We start from the raw sequence: 27,037 nt of genomic DNA, 5'->3' as shown, positions 1-27,037 counted from the left end.
CACCGCTTTTTCTATTTGTGCTGTGGTGCCACATCTTTCTTTAGTTTGGCCGATATTGGTATCTGATCGCAGTTTTCACAGGTGGGGAGAGCAGCTGGGTTGCCGGAGCTGTAAACGCCCAGCACGCTCAGACACAACCTTGGATCTATTTATTTAAACTTTCAGCCCTTTGCCAAAAAGGGGTCTCTTGTCACTGTTGAAAGTTTAGTCTGTGTGCAGGCCACTGGCATAGTCTACAAAAACAACTGCAGCCCCCCCCCGCCACCACCACCCTCCCCAAAAAACAGCCCTTTAAAAACAGGAATGTGCTTTGCTTGGATAGACGCAGATTGTGTCTGCCATGGTGTAAGTGCAGGTACAGTTTCAATATAATTCAACATGCATGTCCTCGTTTGAGCCCCGCTTGTAATCCAGTGTACACAAATCATTAAAGACCTTCATCACGATTATTAGAGTCATTACTGTAGTGTGGGAAATTAGTAGCTGTGCACCACTACCTGCAAGACGGCGCTGAAGCCTGTCAGCTCTCAAAGCTTTTCAGCACATTAAAAGCCTTCATGTGCAGTTCCTGTTATACTCCAGAGACAGCTTGGATAGATTCAGTCCAATGTTGTGTCGACCAACAGGGGTCAGTTAATATTTCTGTTAATTTATGGGGAACTTATTACACTCATTTTCAACTCCACATTTTACATTCTTAGACTCTGTTAGAGTAATTTTGTGTGATTCATAGCGCACTGCTCTTCGGCGCAGCCCAGGCGGTTTTAGCTCCTTTGTCTTCTTTTAGAGCAGAGGTGTCAAACTTGAGGCCCAGGGGCCAGAATTGGCCCAACAAAGACCCCAAAGCTTTGGAAAATGTGAAGGAGGGCATAACTTTTGAACGATTACTTGCATTTTCAGGAGTTTTACATCATTTCCTACTGATAAGGACTTCTCACGTTGCCTTTCATACATGACCAAATAAACCGTTAAATGACAGAAAAGTTCCAGTTTTTTTTCCCCCCACCATCTACTAAAGATTTCTTAAAAACATAAAAAAAGGTCATTTTCTGCTAACTAACAAAAATTGCCCAATCTGGGCAAAGAGTTGTGCTTCTAGATTTCTTTCATTTACTACCAGCAACAGATGGTTACAACACACTGTTGTAAAAGCAGTTCTTTTTCTTATATAAGATGTGTCTGGGATTAAATGTGCAGTTAAACTTCTAAACAGTGACAGAACAGGGAGGTTTCACTGGCTCACTTAAGAATAAAGTGGGCTGTATGTAGCCCACAATGTAAAACGAGTTTGGCTGACCACAAATGGAACACTGAAGGAAGACAGAGCTGTGTGCTGAGATGATCATAGCAGGACGACCTCCTTTCTTTTGCATTTGGAGCAGTCTGAAGCCTGAGCTTGGGAACTATATGCCAAGATTATTTGAAACTTTTGCTATATTGCAACCATACAACTAATGACAAAGAATAGTGAAAAGCATATGAATAGATCCACTTTAATAGAAGAAAAATAAATAGAAGCTGGTGAAATGCTGACATCAGTGTAAGGAGTGTTCCCCTCTTAGGCTTATCTATATCTTAATTTGCATTGTTTTGAGACAGAATATGAATGGGCAGTTAGTACTTCTGCAGTTTCCCTAGATAAGCGCACCATAAACATCTGACAATACGTCAGACGTGCTGGAACACTGTAGGAGTTACTGACGTATTAAACTGGAAAGCAAAAGCTGAGAAAACAAGAGGGTACAGGAGTCACTGTATGCATTGCCCCCAAAATGAGATCCCAATTTAGAGTCATTAGTTGGCAACACAACAAACTGCTCACACACTGGAGAGAAGCAGAACAACTCCACATACAGAACTCCTCCAACTCTTATCTTCTCATGTGTCCTATTCTCTCCCCCCCCCCCCCCCCCCACTTGTTTGCCTCTATTCTTTGCGCATGGCAAGTATTTAAGAGTCTACCCTGCCAGACAACGACAGCAATCAAAATCACCTTCTGTAAACTCAAAAACGGACATCAAAGATATCTCAGTTCACTCCACAATGTTAACAATTATCTTCTCTTTGCTATGATTAAGCACCCTGTAATGAGAGGCTACTTGGACAAAAACCACAAAGTGTAACCCTGTACTCTGCAGGTGAAGTTTTACCACTTTAAAAAAAAAAAAATAAATTAAAAAAAAAGCTGCCATCAGCACCTACGGGCGGTAACTGGTACCATCAGCATCACCACAAAACTGTGGCACGTGCTGAAGCAGTTTTACCAACAATGGAAATGTAAGCCTGGCAGGGGAGTATCAGGTAGATGAAAGAGACATGGGCACATTCAAAATACCCACTGTTAAATGGAGCAACACTGAAAAGGTACATGCCCATACACAAGCACAGACAGATGACCAGTCACGTGTTGGAAGGGAGGGTCTGTCTGAGCAATGAAGTACAAAGATTGAGTTATTAATCATAAACCCTTTAGACCAAAACAACATTGGTATGTCAGGGCACCATTTAATGTTTTTCCCCTCCCTAAAGCTTTCAAAGTTTTTCATTATAAACTGCATCTATGAAACAGCTACACATACCATCCAGTGCTGTAACTTTTTTAATTCTATAATTAAGATTTTATTTTCATGTCTAGATCAATATGAAAGCCACGGCTGGTTGAGGTTAAACACAATCCCCCTGCTGTGACTGGATGGTGAGTCACACTGTTTTAATGAGTGTGTGAAGCCTTTCCTTTCATCTGAGCAGACAGAGAAGTAATGTGGCGACACCACTGATGACCCGCACTAACAGGCTGGTACTGACTGATACAGTCCACACACACTTTCCCATGCCACTACACTGGTCACAGGGGCATCTTCTCTCAGGCACAAGGTACTCACACTATCATAAACACACAACTCTTTGTCCAGCACTTAACAATAGACTATACAAAGACCAGTGTTACAATTTCATTTGTGAAAAGTCGAGTGATGTAAATTTCAACATCAGACACTGAATGCGGGGAAGGCTCTGTGCAAAGGTAGAGGTATGTTCTAGTCTGGTATGAGCACAAATGCACTTCTTCATAGGAGACTCCAGGTAGTTTAGAAAGTAGAACAACTACATGGTCATGACATCCACATCGCCAAGAGAATCCCAGCGACGGGGCCCATTTACACTTTCCATTCTCCTGCGTGTGAACGGCAACGGATGACAAAAGTGACATCATACCCGTTGGCACGAGTTGCTCTTTGCCGTTTTTTCGCCCAGTTGTGCATCTCTAAATTTTTCCAACAGATGAGCTTAAGCCAAGACTGTCAGCATGTCCACCTGTGCAGGTATTTCTATTACACAGGCACTCCCAGATTCCCCATGGAGGGAGATTTCTGCAACTTTGAGACAAAAGCGCCTTAAAAGCAAGTATAAATGGATGAAGCGTCATCACTGGTGTCCAAAGCAACCACTGCAGCGAGCATAAATGAGCCATAAGGATGCTCTGACTGTTTCAACATCAGTCACAACAATGCAAATTCCTCTAAACCACATCAGCAGTTCACCACCACAATAGCACTAAATACGCCCCCTCCCACAATAAGAGCAGCCAAATCTCTATCAGCAAAGACTCCTCTGTCCTTCTGGTGTTTGAGGGAATTTCCCCTTTGTATTAAATGCTCTGGAAGAAGCCAGCAAGGGGGAATATTCATGAGAATCAAATGCATCACCAGAGGAATATAGACACTGAGATAAGCAGCAGGACAGTGAGAAGTAATGCACGACGTGTCAGCTAAACCACAAGGACAAGTTATGGCTTTCAGGTGTTACACTTACGCGACCTGACTGGTCGAATCAGCCTTTATTTTTAAGTCAAACATTACTGCAGGATGACTTATGAGCCAACTTACAGTTAGTTGGTTTTGGTCTGGCCATTTAATCTCTCGAGGCGGTGACTCACACTCCGATTGGGCCTCTCAAATATCTCAACCTGGTTTCTTGCTGGAAATCTGTGGATATCTTTTTGTTTTTTGAACCACTGGTTGACAATTAAAACAAAACCCTGGAGTGAACCCGTTCATTACACAACCGAGCGAGGGACATTCCAAGGAGGATTGTGGGTATGAATAGTGAATGGTAATAGATTCATTTGTATGCTCGATGACTGGCTGGCAGCAGTCGAGACCCTCTCCAAAGTTGGGATCAGCGAGAGAGTGCGCGAGAGAGACTAGGAGTTGGTTCCCATTCAGAGTGCCGTGGTGTTGTGTTTGAACAAATACATCAGCACATGCACACACACAAACTGAGAGAGCCCGGTAAGGAGTCTCTCTTTTCATGCAGATCTTTTGTCTCTCAGTAATGTCTGGTATGCCGGGATACAGGCCTTTGCTCAATGACCTGATTTCTATGGGACTGCCGAGACACTGGTCTGTGTGCGTGTGTGTATTTTTCGTGTGCGCGCGAGTGTGTTTTCATATGCCTGCGAGGGCTTCCTCTGGATCAGGCACAGGACTTACCAAGGCAGACAGAGGCAGACTGAAACTTATCCAGCCAATAAGAGAGCCGGAAACACAAAAGCACATATACAGACACACACAGAAGGCCTGGCATGAAGTAAACAAAAAGCCCTCATAATTGGACCAGGAAATATTCAGGGGGGGAAACTTGATTCTAGTCAGCACCATAATTGCAGCCCAAGACACAGTTAATGCAACAGTTGATAGTTTGGTAGGTTTACCAGTTGGAAGACATTTGGAAAGAAATATTTAAACTAGTATTAAAGACGTAATCTGCGGGGGATAAAGAGGCGAAGGAAATCGCACCGTGTAGATCAGCTTACCTTGTCTCTGTATGAAGATCCTGAGGAGCGGGTGAGCGGTTGACACCGCCTTGACGAAGTTGTCGTCGTTGTTGATCGGGAGCAGGTCGCCGTGAACGTCGGCGTAACCAATCATCACCTCCATGTTGGCGATGCGGTGGATATGCAGGATGAGTTTGTAGAACTCCTCAAACTTGCCGGGCTTGACCCGATCCACCGAGAACCGGCGAAACTCTGCCCCATACTGAAAAGAAAAAAAAAAAAAAAAAAAAGGAATAATCAAAAGAGGAGCTGTGAGAGGGACAACCAAACAGGATGAGGAAACTGGGATTCTGACTGTTCCACATAAAAGTCACAGGGTGGAAGTTCACCGAGCATGTGGTTGTGACCTTAAGTAACATAAAGCACCAAGAAAGGAAGGTTTTTTTTTCCTGAAGCAGTAAACAAACTGAACAGCTGTGATTCTCTGCAACTTTAAATACCGCAAGAGGAGCGTAACTTTCCAAACAACTGGATTACACAACATGAAACCTTCAGGAAATATAGAACAAAAATACTTTCAGTAGGAGTTAGCTGACGACTGATATCTCTGTGCTAAAGCTACAACTAAAACTGCTTACATCAGCAATCTGAAGGTGTGAAAATCCCTCTACAGTCACCTGTAAATCTCAGCCCGAGTCTTGTTTATATAACATGTACAAAAAGCTAATAAAGCTCTCCCTGTTCCCCTTTTCTCCGGGTTTTATGCTAAGCTATGGTGTCTGCAGCTTTGTATGAAACTGACAAATCTCAAAGTTTTGTTATCAAGCTTCTGGCAAAGAAATGAATGAGTGCATTTGCCAGAATGCATAAACAATCCAGTGATTAATAACTCAGATACTTAAAACTTCTTAATCATGAGAATAAGGTTACTTTCAGCTTCTCTCTTATTAACCAGGGGTCACCATAGCAGGCAGCTGTGCAACTTTGATTTATCTTTTTAATATCAGAGGCCTGTCTTGTAAATAGTAGATTAACTGGTTCCTGTCTTTTCTATGCTTTTTCTACCCAAGTGCTTTCTAACATACATAAGTGCCTTGAGGGAATGTATAAATAACACCAAATTGAATTAACACACATTGACACTCCGCTGCATGTGTTGGGGTTCGGTATCTTGCCCAATGATATTTTGTTATGGATTGAACCCTCACAGTGATGATTCATTGGTCGGTGAATTACTCTTTGAAAGAATATCAAAACTTAACAACTGTTTTCTTCAAAGATCCAATGTTGATGGGTTTATTGTAACTTTTTTCATTGGTGCAGATGCTTTTAAACTGTTGTCATTTGTGTTGCCTTTTGTAATTGATTTCACTCTTTAGGCTTAAACAACTACACTTCAAGGATAATGTCCTAGGAATCACTCCTAAGACCTCTGAATAAAGCAATATTCATTCTGTGTCTCTAAATTTGCAGTACTTTGAGCGCATTACAACATGAAGACTCCAGATAATCTCAAAGGACTCAGATGATGTAGCCAACAGAAAAATAAATACAAAAGCTGCAAACTTCTAACTCTCAGTGGTCCCCATCTTGCATACATAGTGGATTGGAAGAGAAGAACCAATTTTTGTCACTAAGAGAAAGTTCCAGGGGAAAGATGCACTCCTCAGAAGGAATTATGCATAATTTCCAAAACAAACTAGGAAAAAAGGAGAAAAGTCAGCACCAGACTTCACACTGAATTTGGATGAAATGAATTTGATTAAAATAAATCACCAAACAGCAGCATTGGTATAAAAAAATAAAAAAAATAAAAAAAATCCATCCCATTCACCTTATTTGTACCGTTTTAATGACTATTCTATGCCTTGTATATAAAACTAAACTACACTCCGGAGAGTCAACATTCACAGAGGTCTAGATACTTACCCTAAAACATTTGCAGGACCTAGCTCAAGTAGCTTTTCAGATTTGAAAACAAGACAAAAGTAAACCCACCTCAACTTCATCAAAATACTTGGAGGGAAAAAAAAAGAGAAGAAGAAGAAGAAGAAGAAACTAACAACATTAGGGTCATGAAAGTTTGCACAATTGCTATAAGAGGTCTTTCTTTTCCCCAGAATATTTTCAGCCACATCTGAGATGGTCAGCTGTGAAGCATCTGAAGCGCCAACATGGAAGGACCCACAAGTACATTTGCAGCCCCTCACTTCACGCGTGTTGATGTTCACAATTCTGAGACATCATCTCAGTCTTTATACAAAGCCAGGCTGACATTTACTAGATGGCCTTCATATACTGAGCACACCAGTCTTCTAGTTTACTTATCTGCAAGAAGCTGAATGAGCACATTCCCTAAAACCCAGTCCCTTTACATCTGTGCCTGCTGTTGGGATCTTCCTACACTGGCTAAAATTATAACCGGATAAGATGCATCGGGGTCTGGGTGGTTCTCCATCTCAGCTAAATCATTTCCTGGGGGAAACGCTGTAGCTTTACGTGCGACTCTGCACATCAAGATCGTATCACCGAGAAAACAAATTTCAGCCGCGCACTGCCTGAAAACACCAGGAAATGGAAAGCAGGTCCCTATACAATAGCAGAATTCAGGTAGCTATGCATGACAGTAGCAGGCAGCCACTCCTCCCACCCACTATTTATACACAAAAGCACAGACTTGAACAACTGGGCTTCAGCTTTTCCTGGGTAGGCCACTGTATCGCCAACGAGAGCGTGCCTGAGGGTCACGACAAGGTCATCATGTGACTGAGACAAGCACACAAAGGCGCGACTGAGGCGCTGAAGCACGGTACAATAATCTACAACAACAGACAGCAGCAGTGGCAGCACCGGGGTCTGAATCAGAGTACCGGTAGTAATTTGTAGACTAAGGCGCTGTTTGTTACTGTAATCATCAGCTCACAGCTGAGGGAAGCTGACAGCAGAGGAGAAGAGTGGGGAGATGATCAGGGAGCAGGAGGAGGAGGGAGAAGAGGAAAACTGCTGACATAGGAGAGCAGCAGAATACTGACTGGAAAGAAGAAGAGGAGCTGGGGGGATACATTAACCAGCTCTGTAATTAGAAGATGACACATAAATTTAAGCGGCGGTGTGTGAGGAGACTTAGGGGGATACCGGGTGTAATTTGTTGCCAGGCTGACTCAAGGCAGCGGGAAAGGCAAATGTGTGAGGCTGCATTTTGAAAACCTGCCACCCACCTTCAGCTCATAAACCTCAGCCCGTATTACAATGACACAACAAGCAGACAAGCAGGTTCGTCAGAGTGAAGTAGGTGCTGTTAGCGTCGAGGAAAGTGAATCCGAGGCGCGCATATACTGTAATCAACTCTGAAAGACATCATACGCTACGCTCCACATCATAATTATACTTGTGCGTATCACTATCCTCTGAACGCGACTGCTCTCTTAGTGCAGCACGTGATCAGTCTGAAAAAAGAAATCTGTTTGAACCAGCAGAACCCGGCCCTCAGGTATGAGCAAGTCTGAACATGGCGCGATTAATCACGGGCCTCAGTGCTAAACCTCGACTCTTAGAGCACACCACTACAAACATGACATCACTTGCTCCGCTGGCCTACTGCTGCAGAGTGACGTCCGACAGGCTGAAACATGTCTGGAGCGTTTTAACTGACACACTGAAGAAAATGGAAGATAACCGACTTCTTGTCTCTGGCCAACGCTGGCTCTTTTCTTACCTAATATTCGGTAAGTCGGGGAAACTCACCTCAGAAACTGCCTACAGGCTCCCAGGATTTTAAAAGACGACTAAGTATTTAATAAAGGAGAACCACAGGACCCCACTCCACTCAACCCCCTACATCTCCTAAAACACTCTGATAAGAGCTTGATGTGAGTGAAACCAGCAAATCCTGGCTGAGGCCTCAGTGACAGGCAGCCAGACACCTCCAGTGTTAGCCCTGATAAGCTTATCACAGAAACAGATTCCTCTCGAAGGAAAAAACAAAACAAAACAAAACAAAAAAAAACACATGAAACAGTAAGAACCAGTCACACAACAGCAATCAATCACATATGTAACACTCTTGACACTTCTGGAAATCTGAATGTACCTCAGCATTTCTGCAGCGTCTTCATAACAGACATTTTTCTCTAGAGCCTTATTTGGCATACGATTATTAAAAAGGGAGTGCACCTAAAGGCCATGTTTGCTTCTGCTTAACAAATTAATTATTTAGACTTTTTTTGGTTTAAAGAAAGTAATCGCATAACAAAAATGAATGCGCAAATGTTCAACTGCACCCAAAGACACTCAAAAGCTACTTTTGGGGGCTTCCTTATTCACAAAAAGGTCACCACAGCGACCAGTTGCACGTGTTTGACTTGGGAGATTTTGTGTCCCTCGGTTGCAACCAAAGAAGCGTCTCCTTCTGCAATCGAAGCGGCATCTTTCTCCTATCAGAGTTTGTTTCAAGTCACACAAAAACCACGTTCTGAGAGAGAACTCCATGTTTAATAAAGCGGCTGTAGGAACCAACAGTAACTGTTACAACTTTACATTAACTACGCAGAAGGAATGAAAACCTGTTTGTCACGGCACAAGTTTGCACAACTATATAAAAACAAAACAAAAGTGAATACGAGGATGATTCGAGTCGGTAAATAAGCCGTTTGGCTTTGGATATTACTATGAACCATAGTTGTTGTTATGGAAACATCTGTATCTAATGAGAAGGTAGGAAGTCCGTATACATTTTATTGTGTATTTTTTTGTTTTGTTCGCGTATACATAAGAAGGTAAGTCTTGATGAGTGTTACACAATTTATGAGTCCCAAACCTCATCGATGGGTCTTGTTTATTTCTGTGTATTTCTTAAAAATGTAACAATTTTTACTCATTAAAGTAAAGTATTAGGTTACATTTACAGCACGCTTTTAGTGCCAGTGTTGGCAGTCTGGAAAATCTCATTTTACAGGAAAAAAAACAAAAACAAGATAAAATGGTAAATGGGCTGCATTTACGATAACTTTATCTTATTGGATAAAACAAACACTGACAAAGTTTAACTTTGAGGACATAATCTGCAGTTTGAAAATGGTGATAGATTGCATTACATATTACTGCAAAACTTTAAAACTGTAATAATATTGTAATGTGCCCTTAGTATTGTGAGGATATCATATTATTTACTACTAAATGATGAACTGAATTACGTGTAGCTGATCCTGCTCCTCTGTGCCTTCAGAGGCCCAGACTGTGGCAGAGCTATGTAACAGATAAGATTTCCCTTTACAGGTATTCAAATGTCCTCAACTGTCAGTGTGCTATTTCTCTCCAAATAATCAGCTTTTGTTTCATTAACACGCTTGATTTCTTCACTGAGGGAGATGAGGGAACATGAGGGACGGGGGTTAGAGCTCCCAACACACCCCAAACGGATCAAAACAAAACAAAACCTGACGAAGTAGAACAAAATGTGAAACCACTTAAAGTGACGTGACGGAGAGGGATGAGTCACATCTGATCCAAAAGTGGAAACGTGTGACGTGGTGGCATGACGGTGTGCCGTGGTGACGCCGGTGGACCTGTCTGTTCTAGCCACAGAGCTCCTGGCGTGCCAGTCCCACCCACAAACAATCTGCGGCAGCCACGGAGTGACCACTCCTGTCTCTGTGGAACAAACCCTGCAGCAAAAGAAATGGCAAAACAACAAAAAGAACAAAAAACCCACCTACACACACAAACACTACTCGCCTTTTTGGCCGTTTTTGTGTGAGTACATGCGCACCCACCTGTCACCATCAGAGCATCTGTGCTCCATCTGTCCACCACCCCACTGAAACTGGGCGGCCAAAAGGTGGAAACAACTCAGGAGTGAATGAGTCACCTTCTGCACCACTTGCCCATCTCTCAATCTAACCCTCAGGTGTGAACACATGCGAATACTGCATTATCTCACAAATAAATCAGAAACACTGGATTAGAATGCAGGTCACCAGCAATCATTGTGGGGTTCACAAGTGATGAGTGTCAGCTGGTAGTTCTTCACAGAGCCCACACAAACAGTCACTTGTGTATCGAAAAAACAAAACAAAAATAAAACTCTTCCTCTGCAGTATAAACTAAAATAAGAGCCGCATAACTCATGTGGATGTATTGTGTACGTGTTGAGATGAAAAGCTTCATAAATCAGGGCACTCCATTGAGACATAACACTTGAAATCTTGGCAATCCACTTGATGTTTGTGTGTCCATTAGTCTGTCAGCGTTTAAAAAAATGATCCAAAACAAAGAGCTAGGCTGATACTGTGTAGCAAGAACACAAAAACTCAGTGCAACTAATGCAACGTCTGACTTTAACAGGTGGAAACTTTGTTGCTGTAGGAAATCTGGAGAGCTAGGTGCTTCAAAAACAACCCCATTACCCACCTACCCAGCCCCCCTCCATCAACCACCCACAGCAGCATCGGGAAAGAAAGAGTCAAATAAGCAAAATCTGGATAGGAAGTAAGAAGCAAACAATCACTGCAAATGAGAGAAACATCCAGAACCTGCAACTTTCCCCGCACAACTCACGGGGGAAAAGCGGAAATAGTTATGTGGCGTAGGCTGCACACCGTCCGACCAGCTCCGGCTCCGTGACGGGACAGCCATGTGAACATTTATCATGATTATTATTATTTTAATCCCCCCAAAATCCTATCCACCCACACCACCACCAAGCAGGGCTTTCAAGTTTCCACTCACCTTGCTTTTCACTTCCACAGCGTTGCAGTTAGGATTTCGCAGAGGTTGCGACTTATTAAAGCTCCGATTCATTTTTTTCCCGTTTGAAGGAAAAAAAAAAAGAAAAAAAAGTTCAGTCGCCTTTGCCCACAGAGAGAGGGGCTCTGGTCCCGGGCTTTCTGCTCTAAAAAATTCTCCCTGTTCGCTTCTTCCACAGAACTTCGTGTTTCTTTCACCTCCCCGACTTCTTTTTTCTTTTCTCAGTGCGCTCCGACAGACATGAGGGAGGACTTCACGAGAGAGCAGGAGGTGTGCGACTCGCCGCGTTGACTTGAGGAGTGTGAGTTAAGTTTTGAAAATGACATCAGCCCTCTTTAAAAAAAACGGGATTCTGGGATGCATTCACGTACCGCACGAAATCCCCAACTCCCTCAGTCGGGATCTATTTGTATCCTTGCTGTAGTCAGTAAAGGCTGAGTAAATAACAGCTACTACTGATAATGGATTAAGGTTTAAAAATGTATGCTATCGCAAAACAAACAAACAAAACACACACACAAATATTTATAACAATAACAACTTGATATGTATTATGTCCTGTTAATAAAAATATCATATTAAATCAGCCGTGTTTAGTCGTCTTTTGATGCATATGAAGAAAAAAAATAATGAAACCAAAATATATATATATTTAAAAGTAAGCATTTAAAAATATAGATGTAAAAAGTAACCCCGCCTTCTCCAATTTATAGCCTAATATATTCAGGGTAAAAAAAAGTGGTCTTTCCGGTTAGTTCGTGCATTTCCAGAATCTGTGAAGGCAGCACTGAGCACGCTGGACCTCCGAGACACCAGAGGACGCGATTTTCTAAACATTTTTTTAAAAGGTCTGTAGCTAAATGATTGAATTCATTGATCCAAACAAGGTGGTGTAAGCCCACAAACCCTGTGGTGTGGAACAAGTATCTTTTAATATAACCCCCCCAGTTCAGTTTGCAATCATTACCTCTGTAAGTGAAGGTGAAGTGTGAGCCACTGGGAACTCAAACACATAAAAACACCATAGTGTGAAGAAAACAGCCACATATCTTTATATTTAACCATCTGCTGTAGCCTGCTCAACTTTTCAGATACATAACAGGTGAAGATTTACTTGCATTTTTACATTGTCCTCATAATATGGAGTTAAATATGGCCTATGATGCCTTTAAGTCTTATTTTTGTGATCTTTTACAGACCACAAAACCATCTTTTTATCCAGGTTACACGGGATTTGTAATAAAACCTGCCACCCAACTTGGGTGGTCAAGAGGAAGCTATTCTTCTGTCAGCAGAGAGCTTCAAAGTGCACCAGGTAAACATCTCTAATTGCCCCTGGAACGTGATAATCTCACACCCCCTCCTTTGTGAGGTATAGGCATCCTGAGCCATTCAACCTGAACAAAAAACCTCACAGCGTAAGAACCAGCTGATCGGGAATATTCATTTTCAGCTGGGTTAATTAGCATCCATGACCGCAATCCTGCTTGACAGCATTCCTGGGCCCCTGAAGCTGGCTGTGCACAACAGCTGCAGGCTGCTACCCTCTCAGTAGCTCAAAGTGCTGCTGGTTTACTCTCTTCAGGAATGTGTTGACTGCTTACAAACAGAGCCCAAACCCAGGTTTCACTGCGATCCTGCAGCACAGACTCTGCAATGCTCCCTATGTGACTGCATGCAGGGATAGTTACGCTGTAGTAGATTTAGTGAGTAAATGTTTATCAACTGTAGTCAGAACTACATCTGATGGGTGCCCACAATCAAGTTAGGACTATGGTTACATTGACATTTGGTTATTAGCAGAAGAGACAGTGATTTTTGATGTGTTTCTACAACATCTGATGCTGTCATATTTGCTGTTAGTTAATAATTAATGAAATATTGTGAGGTAAATGTGGTGGTGCTCTATATAACTAGCTTTATGAAAACGAGTAGTCAAGCGTATTGCGCCCACTAACGGCCGATGTGTGGTATTGTTTTAATGACTTTAACAGTGCAACAGTTACAGGGTCTGCATATGTTTTAACTGAATTATGGTGGAAAAATACAGACCTTCCTCTACATAAAGTTAAATCTTTTGCAGTTGTAACCATCTGGGCCTGAATCATCACAGGTGATTGTCATAAACCTACCATAAGGAAAGATGGATATATGTTTTTGTTGTGTGTCAATCAGAAGAATTAATTTCCCTGTTCCCTGGTTGCCAAAACTTGGAAGAACATCCATTCATTTCCTTAATTAGCATCTGAATCAGAATACTTTAATAATCTCAGAGGAAATTATGTGGTCACAGTTGATCCAATAAGAACTAACTAACTAAACTAAATAGAATACAATATATTACAAAGTTACAAAATATAACAAAATCGCTGTAATAAATACAAATAGCTCTAATCATAAATATCCCTGTATATTACACTAAATTACATATATATGGGTGACACTGAGGTGCCCCCTTTGTTATATTACAGTTTTTTCTGATTGCTTAAGCACATTTTTTGTAACTATTGGCTAATTTTGCAAAACTCTTCACACAAATAAGAAAACCTGTCACCCAATCATCAAAACATTTTAGTTCTCTTGCAAAAGCGAACACAGCTAGATTAACTCTTCACACCTTTGTAAAAATGGTGTTTCCGTATCAAACAGTACACACAAGCCATCATCTACTAAGCACACAATTCACCAACTACACACTGATGGTATGAATGAAAAACACATCTGGCTTTTGCTTTCTCTGTGCACAAGGTAGGCCATGTCAGTTTGAGCTCATACTTCTGTTATAGATCCATCCAGTGCTACAAATCTTAGTGCAAAGTGACTGTACTTACCGATTCTCATTTCGAAATGTCCTAATGATGCTTGCCACAGTGTAGCGGCTCAGTTTAGGCTGAACACGTTGGCCAGCTTCCCTCAGGGTCATCCCATGGTTGATGACATGGTCCACTATTGTAGCTCTGGTGTCATCAGTTATTCTGTTTCTTACTCTTCTTACCCTTCCTCTTTCCTCTCCTCGTCCTCTTCTTGCTCCTCCACGTCCTCTTCCTCCAACTTCTTCACCTCCACGTCCTCTCCCTCGGCCTCCTCTGATTCTCACTCTTCTCACTCTTACTGCTCCTTCCATTGTACTCCACATAGACAGCTTACCTGTGGCCTGTTCATAGTGCTTAGGCTGATTGCAAAGTGGACTAATTATCTAAAACAGTTTTGACATGTGAAAGTGTGCCAGACAGTTGGCAAATTAGTGTTAATGATAGCCATACATGTGTATACTTTTGCTAGGAGTGTGTTGGAAATTTGGTAATTGAGTGTTGTGCAGTGAATTGTGCCTACAGTTTTGCAAAGTGTGTGTTACAAAATTGCAAACTGAGTGCAAAGCAGTTTTTGTGCTTTTAGTTTTGCAAACTCAGTGAGTGGTTTTGCTATAAGTCTGAATAGTTTTAGAAATTGTGCTACAGGAATCACAGTTAGGGTTTAAGCATTCAGAAAAAACTGTAATTGGAACTTTTCTTTGTAGACGATGTGATTTTAAGTGCGTGCAACTATTGCAGTGTGTACTTGTGTAGATGGAGGAGTTATACATAGTGATGGCCATAGGAAGAAATGACTTCCTGTGTCATTCAGTGGTGCATTTGGGCAACGCGCTCCTGTCTGACCAACAAACCATGGACTCGATGAGAGTTTATTGTCCAGTATTGTCTCTATCTTGGACAACAACCACCTTGAGTCCAGCTCCATCCCTACAACGCTACTGGTCTTGTCTGTTGTCATCCACGACACTCAACCTGCTGCTCCAGCATGCAACCACTGGTGTCCTAGGGAAAAAAGCAGAGCACATCTTGGTCAGGTTGCTGATCTGCTGCAGGCCGCTTGGAAGAACAATCTAACACAAGTAAAAATGACACGGTCTGAAGGTTTAGGGATGTTGTCTTGCCACGAACTATTGTGGATGCTGTCAGTGAAGGTATGCTTTCAATCTTTCTGTTTGTCATCAACATTACACAAAAAGTAAATGTCATGAAACTTCATTGAGCAGTAGTGGAGCATGTGCAAAGGAAGATCTCACTAAATTTTAGTGTTGGCCCACATTGCCTCTTTAAAACTGCAGTATAGTGTATTGACGTTGGCAGGGGGAAACCGTTTTAGTTTTCTGTGCAACTAAAGTATCTTGGCTTAAAGATATTTATTTTCTTCTTGTCTCAAAAGCCAGGCAATCAATTAGGAGAGAAAGAGACAAAGGGGGATGTACATTTACTTTAATCAGCTATCTTGCAGCAAAGCCATTTACATGATTTTGCTTTTTCTGCAAATGGTGGGACAACATCCAGACTTTCTTTTAAATATAAAACTTTATGCAACATCAAACAGAATGAGTTTTTTTTAAAACATAGATTTTCATCTCACATATTTGATGATTTAAAAAGAATTCTGTATGTGTCATCAAGGAAACAAAACAAAGCCATAACTCATAAAGAAGCTTCAATCACTAGTATGTTCTTTGAAATGGAAGTTACAAGGCTTTCATGATCAATGAGGATTGCAAGGCAAACATATAAATTTACTCTGGACGTGAATAAAAATACAATGAAACCACATCAAAGGTGCTGACTACACACAAGTAATCGATCAGCTCGATACAGACAAAACCAACTAGGATGTTGGCTAGTTGCCATCCAATACTCTATTCAGAATGAGTCTAAATCTATTAAAGTTATCTCAAAACACGACAAAGGGGTCTGCTACTGCTTTGGGGCTGATCGGCAGTGAGATGAGTCTATATACCAACAAACAGCAGTGTGCAGAGGCCCCAAGCCATCCCTTATTTCTTTATATTTTGATGGGAAAATAGGAAATGTGTGCAGTGATTTATTTAAACTCGTGTAAATGGAAATATAGTGTATAAGTGGAAAACCGAGTTTGCATTCTAACAAGCTTGAAAGTCAGCCTGAACTTTTTTTGACAGGCTTTCTAGTAATTTCTTTAATAAAGCTCCAGGAATAGTTATCCAGGCTTCTTGAAGGACATTCAAAGTTCTTCTTTGGATTTTGGGTGTCATCTGTTATGTTTCTTGTCAAGATGATCCCACACTGCTTCAATAATGTTGAGCTCTGGGGAGGCCAATTCATGGTTGGTAGTGTTATATTGTGTGCTTGTCTGTCCAGTTGTGCTTTTATGGCATTGGCAGTGTGTTTTGGATCATTGTCATGCTGAAAAATGAAGCCCTTACCAACCAGACACTTGCCAGATGGGTTGCATCGCAGATTAAAATCTCACTGGACTTTTCTGTGTTCATAATCCCCCCCCCAAAAAAGATCTCCAACACCACTGGCTGAAATGCAGCACCAAATGATGACAGAGCCTCCACCATGTTTTAGAGATGGTTGCAGACCTCTCTCCTGACATCCTTAATATATAATGACAATGATTTGAACCAAAAATATAAAATTTGGATTAATTAGTCCATAAAACCTGTTGCCACTGATGAACACAACGCAGTTCATCCCACTGATTCATGTCAGTGATAAGTGGCTTGGAATATTTTGGAAGAAAAATGGCTCAAGGCTTTTGTAAGGTCCTGTATGTTAACCAGATTTTTGATACAATAAGCAAGTGGCTGTAATGGTGACAGTGAAATATTGAATCTTCATTGTGTTTATGGTTGATTTAATTGCATATTCTTCTTTTTAGTGAACAGAACAACATGGATTACTATATATGACAGCACGTGGATTTCCAATGGAATGTTGGGATATTGATTTTTTTTACTCTGAGATAGTTCCCCATATGGCCACCAGAGGGCAGACCACACCCACATAAGATACATACAGCAAGCACTTGGGGGATGGGATCAGTTACATAGAGAGCTGACACAACAGTTACAACGCATGTTATTCGCCCCCCAAACAAATTATATGGTTGTTTGATATAGGCAAAATGCGGTTTTACTTCAGATACTTGCTGTAAGAGTGACCAAAGCCAAATATTATAATCTTAAGAGTGGCTTACGATTTACAACCTTTCTTACCGTATGTATTAATGGTTCTGCTGCTTATTTGCTTTGAACTGTCAGGGGATATATATGAGGAAATCAATAAAGGGAAAAAAATAACAAAAGATAATATAGAAAGAAAGAAGGTGTGGAAAGGTGTGCAAGTAATACATAAACAAATTACAGGTACTAAAGAATAAAAGATTGAGGAACAAGAAGAAAACAGTAGAAGAGGAATAACAGGTAAAGATGAAGAAGGCTGGATGCATCATTGCTTGTCTCCATAATGAGGAGACAGTCATTTTACACTCAGAGCTCATAGCAGTTTGTGGTTTTTATCCAGCTAACTATGTCTGAATTTAGGTGGTCCTTTGTTGGTAATGTGAGATGAGATGATTACAGTGAGATGAAGAGATACACACATTAATCCATCCTTTGTTTAGAGACAGGAAAACATCCGGAGCTGGTTATAGTAGGGTAGGAATGCCAGCCAGACCAACAGAAAGGCTCCTCAACTCAGCCCACCACGCTGTTCTGCTTCACTCACTCTCTGATTAAAGAGAAAAGAGGACCCACACACGCACGTACGCACACGCACACGCACACACACACACACACACACACACACACACACACACACACACACACACACACACACACACACACACACACAGAGCCAGATCTAAAGATTCAGGTCATACTGAACAGACATCGTGGTTGAGTTTTCTCATAAGCAGAGCTGTCTCTGGAATCACACTGCGTCATGACACACCACCAGCCTCTCCAGCCATATCCTTTGACTTAAATGGCAAAATTAAATGCGGTCCAAGTTGACAAATGGAAAATTAATCTCTCCGTCTCTGCCTCTTTTTTTCCTGCAGCGTGATTCTCTTGGAGTATATGTCTGTGCATAAGACAGAAAAGAAGGAGGAGAAGCAAAAAGTATCAAGAGAGTGAAGTAACACATGCAGCGATGCTGGGAGAAGCTCTTTGGAAGGTTTTCACTGTTACAGAGGCGACTTGGTAAGTAGTGCTGATTACACATCTGCTGCCATTTGATTAAAAACACATATTTGTACACTTCAGGCTGGTGAGATTTCCACTCAGGTACTATCACTAACCCATAGCTTAGTGCTGAGCTGTTTTCAGGACTTCATCTTGGGATTTCATCCATAGAATTACACATTTTCATTAATTTTTTTTGTTTATCTACCAGTTCTGAGATTATCTGCCATTGACTTTTCTCTACTAATAAAAAATATTTTTACTACATCATCCTATGTCCTTTTTCTTTTTTGCACCAGTAACCATGTGACTGTTATGGTGTCCCTCAAGGCCCTGTTGCGGATCCTCTAGTTTTTCTACTAGTACTCCCCCCGTCCCTTCAACCTTTGTTGAATAATATATACTTTTTTTTATACAGATGGCTTAAACTGGTCTTGATTAAATAAATACTTAAAGTAGAAGAATTTGGGTCTCCCAGCTATTTCCATTGTAATATCCATTGTATGATGTCATCTAAACCTTTAGGTCCTATTTCACTAATTCGCTTTGATGCTGAAATAAGAATGGTGCTCTTTGCATATAAAAATATTTAAAATGAGATATCCTTATAATCTTATGTTAGTACGGAGGAATATTATTTCCAATGTAAAACCATCTTTTTCTTAGTTTTCTGAACTGTGTAGATCAGCAGCAATGGGTATCTTTGTTTATCATTCTATCTTAGCCAATTCTACAAAATGCTTCCTTTAAAATACTGCCAAATTTTAGTATTTACTGATTTGTGAAGTAATAATATGTTATATTTGAGAGAGAGCTGGATATTTTGAAGCTTAAATAGACCAATAAATTAGCACTGAATGTTTTGGTACATGCCGTAAGGGGAATGAGGCATGTTACATTTTTAGCATGCGATGCAGCTCTGGTTGACTGCCTGTAGTTGCTGCTTGCAAGCTTCATTCCATTTGTGAACTTCTGACCAGTTCTAAGGCCCTTTTACAAAGTTCCCCTGAGTGCTTCTATAAATCCTGGAGCCTTTACGCTCAGCACGTCACTGCTTGGACAACCCCTCAACATTTTCTCCAAGCAGGTCTTTCAATATAGTCTCTAAAGTGTGGTGGTTGGTCTCTTTTTTGGGATGCAGTTTATTTGTCTTCAACTGAAATATTTGCTCTGATTAAGTCTCCAAATATCTCATATCATATCCCCAATAAACCATGGGACTGTCATGTGTGTTTACACACACACGTAAACACACAAGACAGAGGATTAAGGCAGAGAGCATGAGGTGGAAAGAAAGGCAGGAACTGACAGGTCAGTATGGCTACAACAGGGGGGCCATGCCATCCTCCTCACCTCAAGCCTCACCTCCTGAACTGAAATCAGGCCTATAATTCACAAAAATGTGCAAAATTATGAAAATGTATTCCCGATATTGTAACAATTACTTATTGTCAGCAGATTAGACATGTAACCCTCCCACCTCCAGACAGCTGACAATGAGTCAACTAAACAACAACAGCTGGTTATAAACTAATGTTGTGCCAACTAAGTTATTGGGCTTGAGCGTCCTAAAAATCTCACTTTCCATCTGATAAATAGTTTGATTGGATTCCCACTCTTCTATTAGAGTTCCTTGGAGTTTATTCAAGTTTATTCAAGTGTCCAAGTCCGACTTCAAAGAAAGTTTCACTTATACTGATTAACAGTAGCTAACAGAGACTAAGTTGTAAAGTCATTCTATTGACCTGGACACTTCTCACCCGGCATTGACAACTGAGGTGAAACGTGGACTGACAGCCTACCCATATATTGAAACACTCTGGAGCGAATCCAGTCTGGTAAACATCCATCAAAGCAAAACTTTGACTCACATACACACACATTCTGGAAAACTATCTAGGACCACTCACTATTGTTTAACAAAAAATAAAATATTTAATTGGTACCTGCTATTTAATTCAATATTTTTGCCAAGTATTTAAATATAAATACATAAATAAATAAAGCGTATGCATGTTCTGTCTACTTTACTGACACCTATTGGTGAGATTTTATGTACTGTACCTTTAAGGGTCAATAAAATGTTCACAAACTTTACACCCTAACAACTTGTCGCTGTACACTAATGACGGGTAATTATTTTTCGTTAAACATGTTTGTTTGTTTTTATTTGAATTTTATGAAGTTTGGTTCATGATTATCTTTGTTTCTGTCACTATTCTCGTATGAGAGAAGGATTTTTTGTCGGTTTCTATTTAATGGGAGTCATAACTACTTGGTCACAGGATGCTTGTCGAAACATTGTACATGTTGAATGACTTCTATAAATAAAGTTTATCAATCGTGAGCACGCAAACATGGAGATAACTCCATCACGGTCCTGCCACCACCTGAGGGTGCCATTGCCTTACCATTAACCATGCATGAACATGCGCTCAGGCACGTACACAGGCCTGCTTTCAGTCATTGTCTCGGTCGCTTTTTAACACCACATACGCACACACGTGTGCACACGCAGACACACACACACACACACACACACACACACACACACACACACACTTTCTTTTCTTTTAAACAATGAAACCTCTCACTCATTGACGCCTGCTTACTCTCAGCCTTGTGCAAATGCTGCCTCTTGTCCAAACCGAGTGATTTGTGGAGTCTTTTGATGTGTAAAGTGGCAAAGACCTGGAGCTGGATCTGGACTTCGTCACAGTGCTGGGAGTCAGAGACACTTTACTCCAAACTCAGGCCTGTTTCACACCAAACTTTGAACAGTTGAACCATAAAAGGAAGAGAATATTTTGAACACTTTTATCTCACAGGTATAATTTGATGTTATAAAGTGTGGCCTTAGAAAAATCTTCCCAAACGATATGCAACTAGAGGAGCAGTCTCAGCAGCAGCTCTCTCTGATTCCTCCTGGTGACAAACCAACACCTCCATCATTCTTGTGACGCTGTAAAATGTGGAGCCACTCCTGGTTCATTTCTTCTCCCTCCAGAATGAAAACATCAGCCATCTGGTCTAGAGGTGAAAGGTCAAATCTCAGGCTGTTAATGAGGATGGCGTTGCTAGGTGGATGTAGGATGTGTGAGTGTGTGTACGCGTACATACGTGTGTGCCAGGGAGCCTCTCTCATGAGCGTGTCTGCTTCCTGAGTGAGCATTAAACATTAACGACTCAGCTCTATGAGTCTAGAGGGAGGACAGGAGACGTGAGTAGAGAAAGAGAGAGAGACAGTGTGGACGAAGTCACTTCAGAGAGGGAGAGAGAGGAAAGAAATGTGCAGGTGACACATGAATGCATGCACTCAACACACACCCACCCACGCACGCATGCGTACAAATGCATCCTGGATCCTCTCTTCCTTTCAGGCACTCTCGCTTCAAAAAGCTTTTCCTCTTGTTTATTGACTCAGCCTTCCAACATTCAGTACGTCAATAGCTGTGGTCGATGAGAAAGAAAAAGGCGCAGGGGATACTGCTGCGACGAAGGCGTGTGCGCATCTCTATATGCGTGTGTGTTTGTGTGCGCGTTCACCAACCTTTTCTTTCACCTGAGCCATTTCATCCAACACGTCCCACAATCCGTTCCAGTTATTTTCCACCATGACTGTAATAATTTCCCCTGCATTTCAGCTGGCAGTATCTATAACATGCAGGTCTATAAAAAGGTAAGCTGTTAGATAATAGTAACAGGTCTCATTTGGCCTTTGCAGCGGTGCTGCCTAATTGGCTGGAAAAAACAATGGCGAGACTCAGCAGTGCAGTCAAGTACAGAGAGCTCACAAGTAAACTGAGTTATACCCCCCTTTTATACTCTTTAGAGACTATTATGTGTGTCTGTGCATGTGCCCATGTGTGTGTGTGTTAGTTGCCATGGAGATCCAAAAGATGTTGGGAATAATGGAATATTTAGAGTCCTTAGGAGTAGACTACCACCTCTTTGACTAACCGGTAACCTTTAAAGGTGTTGTAGTCTGTCCCCAACCTGCAGAGCAGCAGGCTATTCCTATAATCATCACATGTGAATGCAAATAGTCCATTTGTCCATCCTCTTGCTTCTGCTTCAGGGGCCCAGAGCCCATCCTAGCTGTCAATGGGCGAAAGGCAGGGTACATGTTGAAGAGAAGCAGACAACCATTCACGCTCACATTGACGCATTAGGACACTATAATCACTAGTGGACCTGACATGCATGTGTTTGGACTGTGGGAGGAAGCTTAAGTACATCGGGAGGACTTGAAAACCACACATAGAAAGGCCTCAGCCAGCTTGTGGTTCAAACCTAGGACCTTCTTGCTTTGATGCAACAGTATAAAAATGAACTGCAGCTATTTGTTGATGTGCATGGATATTTAACGGTCAAATGTGGTCTTGTCTTCAACTAAAAGAACGTGGCTTTGGTAGATGAATTAGAATAATCTGTGCAGAATCATTCTTCATCTCATGAATAGAGACTACACAGTGAAATCCATATCAGAGACACAAACTGCCCTCAAAAAATCCACTAACTCTGCTCATGAAAAGCAAAGATCACACTCGATTTAAGTTTACCTGAGGTCGTCTCCTGCAGCACCTCTGAAAACTTTTGCACATGCCCATCTTCAACTTCTTAATCGTCCTGAAAGCAGACCTCAGCTTCTGTGTAACACAACGAGATCTCGGTGTGGCTTCTTTGTCGACCAGACGGCAGTGTGACCGGGAGCTTGCTCACATTTGCTCTTATGCTCTCCCTTTATTACCACTTTTCCATCAATTCCCAGCAGATTATGGCAGATTGCTTCTCCTTCCTGAGCTTGGTTCTCCCTGGTTTCTTCCTGTTAAGAGGGAGTTTTTCTTCCCCACTGTTGCTTAGCTGACCCCCCGTTGACCCTACTTTAGGGTCTCTACCTTACAGCATAAATGCCATCAGTCAACAGTTGTAATCCGGCGCTATAAAAAATGAATTGAAGTGAATCGTCTCGAAGTGATGACTAGTTTAGAGAAACAGTGAGGAGCAATATTAAAATCATAGATTATGTATTTACACAGAGAGGTTTTCTCGAAGCCAGAATCTATTTGTCACAACAGGAACACTCAGATTTACTCGCACTTTCAGCTGTGATTGCTGCCTGATAGAAAACAACTACTGGCTTCTCATTTACACAGTCAAATGTGTCGCACATAACATTGTGTGATTTTTTTTTTTGTCTTTCTCTATTAAGATTCTCTGAGAAAATATCTCCTGTTGAAATTCAGGTCATAGATTTATAGAAGCTCTCTGCCCACAGGAGTTGAAACAGTTTGTCTCCTGAACAGCGGCGTGTCAGCGCACCATACAGAGAGAGCTCAACTAACAAATGTTTAATATTTTTCCCCTCTTTGGTATTTTCTGGAATAAAATATCTGAAGGGAGAGTTGCTTGGCCGAGTCATTAGTGTGTGTGTGTGCGTGTGTGTGGTGTATGACGCATCGATTACTTATATTTTAAAAATGTGAGCATGAATCTTTTGCTTGTGGGGAAAAGCTGAGGACAGTTTTGAGATTCTCCCTTGCCTTGACAGCTGGATAGGTGTAGTTTGTCTTAGATTGCAAATACTTGGGGCAGCAGGGGAAATTGAAGACGTAATTCAGAATCCATTCAACATCTGCAGGTGAAGTCTGCAGTGGGTAAATAAAACATACTTTTCTGATAGGCCTTTGGGCATTTTATAACCTCACTTTTTATTTCTTACTCTGTATAAGCCTTAAGGCAGAGACGTCAAACTCATTTTATGTCGTGGACCGCATGCAGGCCACTTTGATCTTAAATTGGCTGGACCAGTAAAAACTACATGATAAAGGTGTAAAATTACAGAAACAGTTCGGGAACTTCATTTTTCAGACTGTAATTATAAAATATATAATCATTAATTCACAGAAAATATCCTTTTTTCCTGTGAACCAACTATAAAACAAAAGACATCTTGTCTTAAATCTCAATTAATGGAGTGGTGGTGGGTGGTGTGTGTGTGTGTTTGTGTGTGTGTGTGTGTATGGGGGTGAGGGGTTATCAATAGGAAAATACACTTAAAACATCAGAATTTATGCACTCCTCTACATTTTCCAAAGCTGCCTAGTCGCCGAGACTGGAGTCATTGCCGGGTTGATTATGCCCCCTGGGCCTTATGTTTCATACTTGTGCCTTAAGGAGATAGACCGGCCATTAGAGAAACTTCTAGTCCTTTCTAGTTGTGAGTACATTACAACTAGAAAGGTGTGGCTGAGAGTGTGTATACTGCTCTAAATCTATTTGCAAAGTCACATAAGGACACATCTTCCTTATCTGTAAACATAAACCTCACGATCTAAGAGCTGATTAAAGTTTAAGTAAGCATTCAGGAAATGAATCTGAGTCAGTGTCCGTGTGTGCATGTGTGTGTGTCTGCGTGTGTGTAGTATATTATTCAAAAAAACAATCAGAGATCCAAAAAAAAAGTGTTTTTCTGTAACAAATGAAAGGATAAACCTTGCTAACACATGTGCACTTTTGTAATAGGTCACCAGAGATGAGTGTTAATAGGTGAACTCAGTGTAAGAGGATATCAATCAGACATGAGGCTGTGATACAGATGACTACAGGATGAGTAATGAAGGCTTATTAGGGTGAAAAATAGTCATTGTGTAGGACTTTAACCTCGAAACGCTATTTCCTTTACACAGAACAGAAGAAAAAACCCCAAAACAACATGCTAATGACGTGTTAGCAAGAAGCAAAAACTGTGAGAGCACAAGAATAACGTTGGTACAACTGAGAAATCGGGATGGGGTGAAAAAACGTTTAGTCAATGTGCACATGGATGCATTTTAAGGAAAAAACCTGCCAATATGGCATCCCGCGTCAGCATCAGGACCCCCTGAGAAATATGTCGGTTGTCCTAAAGCTGTGTTGGGTTTATGAAAAGTTCCCATCAATCTGTGAGACCGACGGAGACACACGGGGACAGAGACAGGCGGATGCAGAGACAGGCGGATGCAGACACAGCGTCTCGGCCTGTCCTCCTCCCTACAAGAGCAGTAAAGAGTGTTTATGCGTGCAGTCTGCAGCATGAGAGCGTCCCACACGGCTCCTTGATTGAAAGAAAACAACATCAATCTAGCACAGGCCCCGAGGCCTTTAAATAACCAGCAGGCTGTTTAGAGCAAAGATCCCATTCCTTCCCTGCTGCTGCTGCTGCTGACTTAGGACACACACAGTGACACTCGCGCGCACACACACACACACACACACAAAAACAACACTCACACACTTTTTGCCCTCTATATCTATGTCCATAGATAGATAGATCTTTGCTCCTTCACCATTTGAGCCTCTCTGCTCTCTTATGATCGTCTCCCTCGTCTCCCTCCTCCCTTTCGACGTTTATTGTGGTCATTTTCATTCATCGCCCCCATGATGCTAAAATGTCAAGGTTAGAGAGTGCCAGTTTCTCTCTCTGTCTCTCTCTGTCTCATACACACACACACACACACACTCCCTCATGGTCAGAGGAGAGGGAGGGGAAGGCACTACCGACTCTGAATACAAGGATTAGTCAAGCGTGTATTTTCCTTTTTCTCTATTTCTTTGCCTCTCGCGCTCCTCTGCTGCTTTGTTGGGAAGAGGCCTTTGGTGTGTGTGTGTGTGTGTGTGTGTGTGTGTGTGTGTGTGTGTGTGTGTGTGTGTGTGTGTGTGTGTGTGAGAGAAAGAGTTTAAGGGGTGAGGAGGCTTGTCGAAGGTGTTTGCCAGAGTTAAACTGATTTTGTCTGTGTGGAGCTAAATAACAAACAGGCAGCTCATTTTGGCACTGTCTAGTCACGTATCGTTCCCTTAACCGTGAGATTGTTTGAAATCCACGCTGTTTTGAGAACACGATTTATCAAAATGATAAAAAGTCAGGCCATGAAAAAACACTTTGTAGAGCTGAATTCTTAATTACTCATTTACCTCTCCCTTCTTTGAATGTAAGAGAAATACCCTGAATGTAAAGCTGCGAGGAGAGGAGGCAGCTCGTGCTCAAATCTTCATTTCTGCTCGGCTGCCACGAATGACTTGTAGTTTCTTGGGTCCACATGTGTGGCAGTAACACCGCGTGAACTGTGTCTAGGTGCGAATGTCGTGTGAAGAGTTTAACAGTTTACAAAAAGGGAGTCGAACGTGCGATAATCTGAGTGTTCGAGGGTGAGCGTTTGTTCCTCATATTTTACTGGACCTTCTGACAAATGAAAACAAGTCTCGCTGAAAAGAAGGGAAGGAGGTCTACAGCACCTTGGCCTCCCCCAAGTATAAATCTTTATATCCCCCCTCTCCCTTTCTCCTAAAGTACTCCCCACAGCACTCCACCCCCCATTCCCTTTTAGAAAGAACCACCCTTTCCCCCTGGTGAAGCCAGCCCCCTCCTCCGACCCTAAAGCAGTGCCCCAAGAGAAGTGAGGTAAACATGGCCCCCCTCCGTTCTCCTCACCCCCACTCCTCGCCCTCCTCCTCCTCCTCTTCCCTTTCTCAGTTTGTTTGCCGAC

At 41.7% G+C, this 27,037-nt stretch overlaps 1 protein-coding gene across 2 annotated transcripts in view; it reads right to left on the bottom strand.

Moving 5' to 3' along the window:
* The window catches only part of pard6gb (par-6 family cell polarity regulator gamma b), a 39,138-nt gene extending 24,470 nt beyond the window's left edge, over positions 1 to 14,668 (bottom strand). The window contains exons 1-2 of one of the 2 annotated variants that reach the window (XM_082521986.1): positions 14,514 to 14,668; positions 4,814 to 5,036 (exon numbers count right to left, since the gene is read on the bottom strand). In XM_082521986.1, the coding sequence (XP_082378112.1) occupies positions 4,814 to 5,036; positions 14,514 to 14,654 (364 nt within the window). In that variant the 5' untranslated portion in view covers positions 14,655 to 14,668. Of the gene's footprint in view, positions 1 to 4,813; positions 5,037 to 11,500; positions 11,893 to 14,513 lie in introns of those variants that run through there. The other variant, XM_082521987.1, reaches the window with a different exon arrangement.
* Between the last annotated feature and the right edge of the window lie 12,369 nt (positions 14,669 to 27,037).

The sequence above is a fragment of the Aulonocara stuartgranti genome (genome assembly GCF_965226115.1).
Source record: "Aulonocara stuartgranti genome assembly, chromosome: 22".
NCBI classification, from domain to species: Eukaryota; Metazoa; Chordata; class Actinopteri; order Cichliformes; family Cichlidae; genus Aulonocara; species Aulonocara stuartgranti.
This window is presented reverse-complemented; position numbering and strand designations above follow the sequence as displayed.